This window comes from Alosa sapidissima, chromosome 23, assembly GCF_018492685.1.
Source record: "Alosa sapidissima isolate fAloSap1 chromosome 23, fAloSap1.pri, whole genome shotgun sequence".
Taxonomy (NCBI): Eukaryota; Metazoa; Chordata; class Actinopteri; order Clupeiformes; family Clupeidae; genus Alosa; species Alosa sapidissima.
The window spans coordinates 18,129,260-18,142,432 of NC_055979.1; the positions used below are offsets into that span (position 1 = coordinate 18,129,260).

The 13,173-nt window shown below is 40.6% G+C and overlaps 1 protein-coding gene and 1 long non-coding RNA gene across 2 annotated transcripts in view; one reads left to right on the top strand and one right to left on the bottom strand.

The window, feature by feature from the left end:
* The first annotated feature begins 3,177 nt into the window (after positions 1-3,177).
* Positions 3,178-4,638, top strand: LOC121698762. Its single transcript, XR_006026855.1, has 4 exons — positions 3,178-3,289; positions 3,411-3,435; positions 4,341-4,409; positions 4,526-4,638. It is a non-coding gene; the product is annotated as an uncharacterized LOC121698762 (long non-coding RNA).
* Positions 4,639-9,546: 4,908 nt separating this feature from the next.
* The window catches only part of LOC121698811 (kinesin heavy chain-like), a 26,075-nt gene continuing 22,448 nt past the window's right edge, over positions 9,547-13,173 (bottom strand). Inside the window, exons 21-26 of the mRNA XM_042081216.1 lie at positions 12,497-12,557; positions 12,229-12,300; positions 11,872-11,976; positions 11,287-11,503; positions 10,596-10,701; positions 9,547-9,696 (exon numbers count right to left, since the gene is read on the bottom strand). Of these exons, the coding sequence (XP_041937150.1) occupies positions 10,604-10,701; positions 11,287-11,503; positions 11,872-11,976; positions 12,229-12,300; positions 12,497-12,557 (553 nt within the window). The 3' untranslated portion in view covers positions 9,547-9,696; positions 10,596-10,603. The remainder of the gene's footprint in view (positions 9,697-10,595; positions 10,702-11,286; positions 11,504-11,871; positions 11,977-12,228; positions 12,301-12,496; positions 12,558-13,173) is intronic.

Below are 13,173 nucleotides of genomic sequence, written 5' to 3' on the forward strand. Positions count from 1 at the left end.
ATAAGTGCGACGAGGGGGCACACAACAGCCACAGCAGTCTCTCCATTGCTCCCCAGTCTCTCCATTACTAACGGAACCATCTGATAAATCAAACTTTTCCCAAAGCCAGTTGGAAGGAGAGCTAAGACGTCCTTGCCATTTATAAAACGGACAAGACAAGCCTCTTGTTCTTGCCTTTTTGTTCCAGCGAAGCTTGTAGTTCAACAGCATAGCAACAATGGCGACGAAGTAAGAGACGCTAGAAGCGCAAAGTTGTCTCAACTCTCAGAACACCACGCAATTAAGCAATCCTTTCTTTGTATTGTGAAATTGAAATGAAATATGGACTATTGCAATCAATAATATGTTGAAAATAATTAAAAGGAATCAATTTCTATGAAAAATCTGTCTGTTGTGTGCGTGTGTCAAGTTATAGCCTAGGCCAGGGCTAATCAATTAGTTTGTAATGGGGGCCAGTTCATGAAAAGCATCACAACTGAGGGGCCGGAGAAATGCGGCTTGAAATATGAGTAGCCTAATCACATTAACAGCTGTATACAATGAAGTACAACAGCAGCAATATGGGTGTTCAAATGTTGTATTTTGTACATGCATAACAACATCATTACCCAGTTGTTGGTGGCTAATATGGAATGAAATCTGTGATAACAGTAATGGAATCTGTGCTTTGCACAGTAACTGGTGAATTAAATGTGTAATCAGTCGCATATGTAGGCTAGCTCTTCTTCGGCCTACTTACATTTGACGTTCCCACCATTTAAATGAGATGACCTCTAGATTTTCTTTAGCAGTGCAGGCCAGTCATAATCGCCTAATAATAATAACACGAGGGTCCGGGGGTGTCTCCCCCGGGATTTTTTTCTTTTCTGGTTGCTAATCACACTATTTTAACATGGTTTTTTTTCTGACGCACCTCACGTTACCCCATGCATTAAACCTATGTCACTGCTTGAATAAATGAAAAACATAGCCTACTGAACATGGGCATCGTAGTTCACGATAACAATGAAAACGTTTAGCCTACTTGGTTTCTGACAGAAATTACGTTTTGTGCCAAAATTTTGTAGAAACACAACCACGGCCTTTATTTGGTGAACGGGGGTGCAAATCATCTCCTTTACTTTCTTTGGTTATTATATAGTCTACGATTCACTTGAACCACAAAACGTTTTGCCGTAGTCACATTTACAAATATGCAATTTACCTTCAATTACCAATTTATCAGTGATGGGCTACTTTTTGCTTCGAATCGCAATTGAGTGCGCATTTAATGTAACATGCCACATGATTTCCAAGAGGCAGGGATGGATTACTGCACGGGCCTACCGGGCCCAGGGGCCTGGGGGCCCTGAAGCCCAAGCCTTTGCATGGAATCATTGCCTCAATATCAACAAATCAGGATGTAGGCTATGAATCTGATTGAATTTAGTATTGGCCATCCCCAAAATGCACCAAAATACAGGAAATCACATCAAACAAATTAAAATATTTCTGGGGGAGGACCCCCAAACCCCCCTCCCACATATACGAAAATGAGTGGGGGGCCCTTAATACATCTGGGCCCAGGGGCCTGAAAGTTCATAATCCGCCCATGCCAAGAGGCCTTTAGACAGGCTCATTTCTGACCTTACTAGACTATTATTGCATTTGTTTATGTTGTAAGACGTGAAGAAATGAAGGACATCGGCAATAGCCAGGCTAGAAATACTTTGAAATTCCCTTTGAGTCGGATCTGCTCCACCTTTCCACCAAGTTTTGCAGAAATTGTGCCCGTGTTTTTTTGCGATATTGTTGACAGAAGCTATGTGTGTGGTGCAACCTGTTAAATATTAGTAGTTCATAAACTCCAACGTGACAATTTAGGTTGAAACTAAACTATGCCACTTACGTTCAGCTTATGTACAATGTAATGAGTTGTAATGTAGCCTAACTTGTTCAATGGGCTGAGGTGCAGTGGCTGCAGGACTAAAGCGAGCGAGAGATGCAAGAATGGAGAACAGCTCATGCGCTTGCTAGAGATTAAAACATTTTTTAAGGGCCAGTACAAACGGGCCGCCAATTGAAAAGCCCTGGCCTAGGCCAGCACGACAGTACAAGAAACGTCATTTGATTGAATGAAAAACCGAGGGGGAAGGGGGAAAGGTTATCTGACACGCATGCTACACGCACGGAGAGTGTCAAAGCACAGGCTACTTTGCACTGGCAGCCAAGCGAGCGGGTGTGTCAACAACGGTAAGTTACCAGGACTGTCTGCCAACACATACCCCATAAAAGGCCAGAGTAAAATATTTTGATATTCCCTTTGCCCTTCAGAATGTACATCCTTGCCCCTTTTTGTGGTTTGTAGATTTGTAGCTTGAATTAACCCTTGGGGGAAATAAAGTATCTATCTAGATTAGCTATGCCACCCAAAAAGATGAAAGGGCACATAATACGCTTTTTTATTATGCAGAGTCTAAGTAGGCAAAATAACTAGCCATACAAACTGGCAACTGGTGACCAGGCTTTAATTTTACTGTGTAAAATTGCATTAGCTGTTGGATATTACCCAGGATATTGTCCCAGCTAAACCTAGCTTCTGTAATATTTCAACCAAAGTTAGGAGTCATGTTGAACATGGATAGTCGCATAGGCTAATGTATATCACAGAATATAACTCACTGTTTATGGGGCTACCAATCTTGCAGTCGCAATAAACAATGGATCCAAGACATTTTCCTGTTCCAAAATAGAACATCCCCTCCCTGAAACCACGTTATGTTTGTGCGCTTATGTGGGGTTATGTATAGCCTATAGCCTACTTTATGGCAAAATGATTTCCCTATTTATAAACTAAACTGTCGGACATTAGGAAAACATAATGAAGTGTCGTTGTAGCTTTGTCCAGAGTTGGCTTTTCCCCAGAGGCCTACTTTTCTAATTATGTTGTGAATATTTACAAAAAAAATAGTTACCTTTAAGTTATTCTATTTTTTTGTATATGACCACAGTGGAGGGATTGAATTGTCAAGTAAAAATCTTCCCAGACAGCAGAACTTCGTACAATGTGTCTTTGCTGGTGGATGCTTCTACTGAATGTGATTAAGACTAAGTGAGTGGCCTCCCTTAATTCACTTAATTGCTATGAAGAATACATTTCTATGCATCATACATATGAGGGACCAATATTGCCAGTGATGGAGGATATTTGAGAGGTGTTGTGAGGTGAGGTGTCAACAAACGTGACATCATGATCCTACCTTCATGCCAGTCCCTAGTTCAGTATTGGGTGCAATGCAAACGGATATTGGTAGGTCAACAGATTGCATCTACACCTGAGAAAATGTACAGATCCTCACTACCTAACAGTTTAATCTCCTTCTATTTCAAAGTCATCTTGTCGAACATGTTGTATGTTTCTGTTGACACAGGAGACATATGAAGCCAAGTGTTACAGTAAGTTCTCTGTTACAATATTTAGGTAGATTTGATGTTGTTGTAGCTAAACATATGCATAATATTTTCTTTACAGTTAACTGTTCAGTGTTTGATGTTCCCATTTCAGCATTTGGTAAGTTAACTTGTCTTATATTCCAATTAAAGATGCAGGTCACGATTTTGGCTGTACATTTTGTCATATTCAGGAAATAACTCCTCACACATAGTTCCTTGTTTTGCGTAAGGCCTATGAAACAAACCCTGATACCCAGTCCTGACCACATACCACAAAGTCTCAGTTTTCAACTGTAAGATATAATTTCTCAGCAACAACAACAAATGTAAATGCCACAGTCATGCAACATTACGGGAACTAACTGCATCTTAGAAGACTCTACCCATGTCCTATACAAAGTTTTTGAATGGGGGGGGGCATATAACATAAAACACAATACAAATACACAGCACAAATAGAATGTTAACAGAATAAGGAAAATGGAAATATTACAACTTCTTTCTTATTGTCCTGGGTTTTGGTATTTCTGTGTTCATGCATTAGTAGTAGTCCCAGTAACCAAAATATATGCATAAATGTGATAATATTGCTCTTTGGTATACTGTGTTATTATAATACTGCACTTTGGTATAATATTAAAGTGTCCCTTATGATGTTGCAACTTACTAGCCCACTGGTGCTAATGATATGCACTTTACTATTTTACAATGTAGAGATATGGTTTTGTGTACTATGTGGGGGTGAGGGAGGGGTTAGTGATCCTGTTGTCTGTCTGTCTGTCTGTCTATCTGATAAGTTGTGATGAATTTGCGAAAGGATCAATAAATGTCTATTTTTTTTTTTAAATGCTTTCATAATATGTCACGTTTAAATGTTCTCATGGATTTGATATAATGCTTTTTCACAGCTGTACCACTCCTTTCCATTGTTGACCTACTTGCCTCCATTGCATTTTCCTTTGGTCTCCGTGGCTTAGGTAAGCATTTAAAAACTCCAAAGTCACCTACTGCTCTGTTCTAGAATCTTTGGTTACAACCCTGTCTGCACTGGCCCCGCCCCCTTTGTGTATCTGTGATGGACTGTCTCTTTTAGCAGGTGGACGGGGATGCACAGGTGTGGCATGTTCTGACTGACAGACTTGGTTCCGCAGTGAGACATCAGCTTTTCACTTGATCAATTTGACCAAATCCATACTAAGCATATATTTGTAGTAGGCTACAGATTTTTGCTTTATCTTCACAATACTGACATGATGTAATAAATATATCTATCTATAAATGACAGAAACGTCTTTCTGTCTGTGTGTTATTTGCATATCTGTCAAACTGTTTGTCCGACTGATTTAAAACTTGGCAGGTGTCTTGCTGCAGGCACGAGTGTGTGCAGTGCAAAGTTTGATGTTTGGATAAAAAATGCAAAAGATATCTTTAAATATCGGTAAAAGAAGCACACAATAGCTTTTGCCGCTGAAAGACATTCATGACCGCATGACTGAATAGTGATTAAGTCCAGAGAGACCATCGCTTCCTGTCAGCAAAGGAAGTGTGAGCTCTCTGTCTCACAGAGAATAGAAAGAATGCTTGCGGTGTTACAGCCTCGACAAAAGAGGACGAGCGGCCAAACTCATCTCTCCTCTGATGGGGAGGAGGAGGAGAGGGGTTCTATGGAGAAGGATCTTCTCTTAGTTTAGAGCACTGCAGATGCATGTAAAGGCTCTGCTCTGAAGCCAGTTTAGCCTTTGCAGCAGCAGGTGGACTGAGCCAGATCAGGGCCAAATTAATTAATTTATATTATAGGTTTTCCAAAAGAAAAATGTGAAACACTAAAAAAAAACTTAACATGAAGGTCAGAAGCATTAAACGGGTATACAATAACAAACAAATAAGTTTGTGGACTGAGGTGGACTGAGCCAGATCAGAGCCAGATTAGAGCCAGATCACACCCAGATTAGAGCCGGATCCATTCCAGTATCTGCTCTGAAACCAATTTAGCCTTGGCTGCAGCAGGTGCAATGGAATAGGGGGTAGTGGGGGAAAATGGATTAAGGGCTGTTCACACCAGGAATGATAACTACATGTATAACGATAACTATAACCATAAAAGTTAACAATCAAAGTGTCCACACAGACAAACCATAAGAAAAGTCTGACTGGCTGTCAGCTTTTTATCGTTCTCAATATTGCTCTGAAAGTGATCCCCAACGATATCATTCTTCATGTCATTATAGTTATAGTTTATGTGTGGACGTCATCATTCAAATAGCTATAACAATATTTTTTGCAGTTATCGTTATAGATATTGTTCTTGGTGGAACAGCCCTTTAAGCTGAAACAACCAGGGTCGCTATCACAGGGAAGGATACATGGGGGTCCTTTACTTGGTCCTTAACTTTAACTCCCTTCACTTTAGTTTTGCCACACTATTTCCCATATGGCCATCCGAATGAATTCCGAATTAATTTAAAATTAATCCATTTATATTAAAGGTATTCCAAAAGAAACTTTGAAACAGACAGAAATAAAACTTTCTATGAAGGTCAAAATCAAACTTTCTATGAAGGTTTAAATGGGGACACTATACCACACAACAATAACAATAAACAACAACAAACCTTAAAGGTAAATATGTCATATTTTATTTGGTTACACAAATGATTCAACACCATGCAGTCAGCATCAGTCTACCCCACTGCTTCCTCTAGCTGCGTTCTCTAAGCCGTTGCATCATCGTCACATTGCATGTTAACACCAGACCCTGCGGCGAGGGGAGACACACACCCAGTCCCAACCAGTGCCACAGTTTAAGCACAGTATGCCACTGTTTTCATTACAGCAGGTTACAGAAGCATAAGCATGTAGACAACTAAAGCGAGGTGGAGCGCAGGAGAACACTAGCAGACAGGATGGGAGAAGTGCTAAACACTAGAGAGAGAGAGAAGAGGGTTGGGGGTGAGAGGTTAAAGGTTAAAGTGGGCCGTGTGTGATAACTGAGGAAGCATTGTTGGATTGAAACAGAGCTGCTGGGTCTATATACATTCAGATTTTGTCATTTGGATATTCAGGGCAGTTAGAGAGACCTTCATGGCTACTACCCCCTGGGGCTCTTGCAGTAGAAATAAATTAGAAAAAAAAAAATCAAAACAATGAAAGAAATAAAAAGAAGAAAGTGGCAGTTTCATATGCAGGCAGTAAACTACTCAAAGTGAAAGTGCAAGAGAAAAGAGAAAATTACTTCTAAATAAAATTACTCAAAAATAAGCAGCCCTACACATCGTCATCACTGAAAACTTCTGATGAATGTTATGTATATTTTCAAGTTATTCTACATTGATAACTAAGTCAATTAGATACATTTGATAACTACCTCAATCCAATCCCTTTGATAACGTCAGACACCTCTGACAACCAAATTAATCTACTTACATACAGTGAAGCATAGAGAAAGCGAGAGCTTTGTTGGTTCTGAATGAAGGCACTGGGGTTTGGTTTAACATAAAACTATTCCTTCGCCATTGCAGTGATTTAGACAATTAATTAATTATGTTTGGGTCTCTGCCTGGTCAGCATAAGCATGAACAGAATTACCACCAATATCAACTCCATTATTTCATTTTGAGTATAAATGCCTGTCCAACACATACACATACACACAGCGTTGACCAAAGTGACGTTGTGGACATCCGTGTGCTGCATTGGAAATGAGTAGAGTTTAGCGTTAGCTAACAGAGGTCTGACTGGTTGATCAGCATCTCTGCAACAATCAGGCTAGAACAGTCTATACATTACCTATGCAGGGCAACCATTTAATTCAACATCAAATGAGTTCACTTTGATTTAAACAAAACAGCAGCCACTTTCGGTGTGTTGACATGTGCGGAACAATCTGATTAATGCACTGATCAGATTATTATTAGAATATGGAATATTCTATTAACAGATGTTATTGTAACATATACAATCAGATTGAAATCGAATACTACAGGTTATTTATTCTGATTTTTAAAAGTTGTAGTTCAATCCGATTACATCATTTACATTATTTTTTACAGCAATCGGCGTTAAGGGTATAACCAGACAGGAAATCTGATTGTTTATTTGTATGTAACCACACTGACGAATGGACTCGCTGACAGAGATGGGAAACCTGACTTCAGAAAGTAAAATACCTACCATGTACTGGTTCTATCTGTGCACCTAAAACAGGAGATTTCACTAATTAGCTCAGCTATCTGGCTGAACAGTTGAGCTAATAATTATTACGAATGGCTGGAACAAATATATAGTAGGACTTTCACTTTCTGAAGCCGGGTTTTCTACCTCTGCTCACGGATGGATCTGGCCCTAAGATGGCCCTTATCTGGCCTGGGTCTGGCTCAGATTTGGCACTTATCTCTAACTGTCTCAGATCCGCTCCATAGAGTTGTGTGCTGATGATGACTCAAACCATACACCACATCTTATCATAGGTTCCCCCACATCTAAGAAACTTACTTAAAAACAGACATTTTCTTTTGTTGTTGACCCTGATTTCTTAGAACAATTCTTAGGGGGTGATGTTCTTCAGATCAGTTGAGTAACCAAGCCAATAAAGTAAGCTTTGACACATGCCTATATTCCCTTGGTTTGGCAATAAGCTTATAAAGCAGTGGAAGGGCCCTCAGCCTGAGTTAAGAGTGGTCCAATTCAGGGTTGGGGGCTGTTTCAAAGTCTACGCAAGCTACAAGCATGTGAGCGTATTGGGCTAAGCAAAAAGGACTTGATGCGTACTTGCGTAGCAAAATGTCTTGTTCAAATTTTTGTAACACAGCACAAGTGCGATGTCATGCATTTCTGATGGAGTCTGCATAGCCTGCATAGACTATGAGAGGGCTCTTCAATACGTAATTAAGCCTTGCGTTTGCAACTGTGTCCGTATAGCTTGCGTAGGCTATGAAATGGCCCTTATATTACAGTGTGAAGGGCAACTCCCCATTCAAAGTGTACTGTAGCCCAGAACCACAACAAACACTCACTCAAAGGCTCATCCCTGGGTGTCTACATGCTCCGTGAGGGACTACAACATCTGCAAGTTATATCAATAATTTAAGATACAGTACATCAAATTAACAGTGTAAGTGGAAACCAAATATACAGAACAAAACAAAACCAAAAAGGTACACTCATAGTCATTTCGGTAAATGTATATCTTTGTAACAGTGCAAAATAAAGTACAGGCAACATCAATTTGAGTGAAGTACATTACATCAGTTGCGTCTACATTCGGTACATACTCCTTTGGGTCATCCTGTCCGGGATATACCATCATTACTATAATGGAGGGGGGACGGGGGGTTCACTGGGTATTTACAGACATTATGCCTTCTGAGTACATTAAACTACACTATGAGAAGGGTATGGTGTATGCAGATTCTTCCAGGCTGGCGCTAAGAAATCAGATGCTAACTACTAATGCTGTCTCTTATGCTAAGATATAGCGTCTTCTAATCCAGTACTGAAGGGTCTGTCAGTATCTATAATGGTCTGCCACTGTATCTTACACATGACTTTAGTTCAAATGTAACTGAGCAGGGATGTGGATGATAATTCCTCACTGTACTGTTCAGTTCTTGCTATTTATTATTCAAAACAGTTCAATCCATATCCTGATATAAGCATACTTCTACAGCCTGAGATCGCAGAGCAAGCTTAGTCTCCTTAATGTCTGGACTTCCCTCTCTGTATCAAATCGTTCATCTTCCTGAGTTTGCCGATGCCAGACGCAGGTCAACATGTCTACTCTATAAATGCCTCAAGATGCCTGGCCTTGCTACTGATGCCCACTAGTGGCTAATGCTGGTAAGGATGCAGAGCAGGTGTGGCAAGGGTCCAACAGGTGCAGTGAACCTTCACCAAATCTAGACAACACATCAGTATCAGAGTCTGCCGCTAGTAGGAAATGAAAGAAAGGCCTGCTCTGCTCACTACACCACACATAACATAATTACCCACTGAAGACGAGGCGCTGAACCTGCCCAAGTTCTTTTGAATGCATAAATCTCTTGGTATGTAAAGTGGTTGTTGTATGTCCATGGTATACTGTACGGTCAGTGAGCATGAGCGAGCTTGTCCTCTTTATGGAGACTGCTGAGGATGGGTGTGTGTGTGTGTGTGTGTGTGTGTGTGTGTTGGGGGTGGGGTGGATGGAGTTACTGGTTGAAGCACAGCGCAGAGAGAGAGTGTTAGGGGGTGGGGGGGGGTCTGGGCATGCTTACACCAGGAGAGTCCCTGCAGCAAGAGAGGAGGAGAAACAGAGGAGAGTTTAATTTATATTGCTGCTTACACATTCAGTTTAATTTATTCTGCTTACGCATACACTTTTTGGTTGCAGTGGTAGTAAATATAGCAATTCATGCCTGAGCAGAAAGAAGTGTTTGATTACCGCCCTCTAGAGGCGAAAAGGGGGAAAAATCATACAAAGTTTAATGAGAGGATTGTTTTCGATGCCGTCTGTATTGCACTATACATATTTTATTAAACTGCCATCAAAAAAGACCGCAATCAAGTGTAATAATGCACATAACTGTTATATAAATATAGTGTATTGTGTGACTCTGTAGATATAAGATTTGGCTTAATGTAAATATACTGTGGCTTAATGTAGATATAATGCATACCCAGTGTGGTTTAATGTTAAGTGTAATATTTGCACTGTGTGCCTTAATGTACTGTAGATATAATATTTGCATTGCACATTTTGTCTGGCTTAATGTAAATATAATATACATATTGCCTGGCTTAATGTATTTGTTCATTCTTTTATTTTTTTATGTATTTAGATTACATTTTTTTCCATACCAACATGGGGTACCAGAGCAACTTGGGGTACTGCCAGTGTTAATATAATTATAATATACGTATTGTATGTAGATATAATATTTGTAGTGCCTGTCTTAATGTAAATATAATATACATACTGTGTGTAGATATAATATTTGTAGTGCCTGTCTTAATGTAAATATACCATACGTACTGTGTGTAGATAGAATTTTTAGTGCCTGTCTTAATGTAAATATACAAAACATACTGTGTGGCTCAGTTGCTGTTGGTGGTGTAGTGGTAAATGTAACTGTACTATAAATATGATATATGCACTGTCTGTCTTAATGTAAATATACCATACATACTGTGTGGCTCAGTTGCTGTTGTGGGTGTAGTGGTAGACGGTTCCTCCACCCTTGATGGAGAGGGGGGTGGGAGAGGAGTGGTGGTGGCCTGCCCTGATGGGTTTGGCTGCAAAAGTCACATTATTACATCACGTTATTAAACATTATATTAACATACTGTATTACATTATAACGCTAACATTATAAATATTAACACATTACGTTCACTAATGTTATAAACATTATATTAAAATTACTATAGCAGCAAAAGACACACTGAAATTGATATTATATTAAGTAAGGGATAATGTATTGTCCGCCGGGATAATGTATTGTCCGTAATTATTAGAAAATAAGTGTATGACCTTTAACTTGATGAGTCACAATAACATGATTAAGACATAATTTGTGTGGTTCCATTCTGAGAATAAATGAAAGAACAAGGAACAACAGATCCTATTAATCGATTATACTTGATCACTGATCTCAAGACACAATGTCTAGAAATTATGAGCCGGGCGCCCCCTCCTGGTAGTTGATGGTTCCTCACAGTATGTTTGTTTGTGTGTGTGTGTATGTGATTATATGTGGGTGTATGTATGTGTGTGTGTGTGTGGGTATGCACGTACTGTATGTGTGTGTGTGTGTGTGAGAGAGAGAGAGAGAGAGATATGTGCATGGATATGTGTGTGTGTGTGTGTGTGTAGCTCACCGATCTGAGCCGAGTGGCCCCTCCGGGCCATGTTCTTGGCGCGGACGGCATCTTTGATGCGGTCCACCTCGGTCTGGTAGCGCTTGCGGTCCCTCATGGCGTTCTCCTTGGCCTCCTTGAGCGCCGACTCCAGGGCCTTGACCCTCTCAGCTGTGGCACGCAGACGCTTCTCCAGCTTGGGCAGCTCACAGCGCAGGTCGGCGTTATCACGCACCAGCTGCAGGAGGGACACGCAGAGGTTAGAGGGCAAAGGGTAGAGGTCAAATGTCAGAGGACAGTGGAGCGGGGTTAAGGTCGTCCACACTCAGAAGTAGTTTTAGTTTAATGCCATATCAGCATCTACAGTATGACTGTATCATGGCAAAATGTTTAATAAAAGTATTATTTTGGAATACTCAAAATGACCTCCAGATTTAAAATGACCTCCAGAGAGGAGGATGTAGTATGTTAGAAATACTACTCAGTACTCTACTCTCCCTGAGTTGTGTTGATTGGGAGGTGAGTTTGCTGGAAAGGGAGCTAAAACCCGTGGGTAATAGCATCTTTTACTAGCACGGCTATTAAGGTGCCATGTTTTATCCGTACCTGTTTGTGAACTTTAGTGAGCTGTTCCAGATTATTCTCCAGGAAGGAGATCTTCTGTTTCTGTGCAGCACTGCCTACGCCGTCCTCGCAGTCCATCTCTGCACTCTGTGACACAGATAAAAAACACAAACACACACACACACACACTCATTCCGTCAGTCATACACATGAATACACCAACAGCTATCAACACTGAAATCATTGTCCTGTTCTACTAGCTGATTCTTTTTCTTAATAATAGTGCCAGGCAGTGATGCAGTGGTACACCTAATGAATCTAAAATGTTAACCGCACACACAACAGCGGACTGATACACGGCGGAGTACAATGTCTGAGGATGCAGAAGACAACGCCTACCTTCTTGACCCTCATGGTCAGGTCCTGCACGAAGAGCTTGCGCAGGTTATGGAGTGTCTGCAACTCTTTGGCCTGAGGAGGCAAACAGTGGCACAGTCTGTACTTAGTATTCACTTCCCTCTGCTTGGGTGTTAAGATTTAATGTTCAATTAGTTTTATTTAGATTTAGTTATTGTGTGGAGTGAGATGATTGTTATTAAACAAGTCATTGTGTGGAGTGAAATGATTATTAAACGTTATGATAATTTTTAAAGGATGTTAAACTCACCACAGTCTCCTCGAGCCCCTTGAGGTCCTGCCTGGCCACCTCCTGCTTCTCATTGATCATGCTGGCGGAAAAAAAGACCAATCACATGAGTACTGCATGCAGCATATAGTATACTGTCTACCATACTTGTTATTGGGGATCTCACATTTAAACTATAAAATTCACATACTTTTCAAGGGCTTTCCTAACCTGACTCGCCAGATGAATTTCGTTCTGCTTAGCTCCGCATAGCTTCACTCACATCCATCTGGGACCTCTTCCATTGAGAGTGATTTCTGCACCAGATTTTATGGTACAGCCAATCAGGACACAGGGCGGGAGTTTCATAGATGTGACATAGCATAGAAGCGACTGTGGGACTGTTATCAGCGTCACGGGTTGGCTTCGATGTGAGTGGTTGAAGTAGCACGTCAATAGATGACGGACAAGTGGCTTATTCAATCATATGCAAGCATTTTTTTATTAGGCCCAGCCTTCTGAAGCAACACTCCAATGGATTGATCCCAGATGGATGAGTGGAGCGAGGCGGAACGAAATTCATCTGGCGAGAGTCAGGTTAGGGCTTTCCAAGCCCCAGACCCTCAAATTGGAGAACCCAACATGGCAGTTTGAGACACAGATTAATTACTGGTTAAAGGTTAATTACTGTTACGACAGTGCTACCACCTGATTCTCAT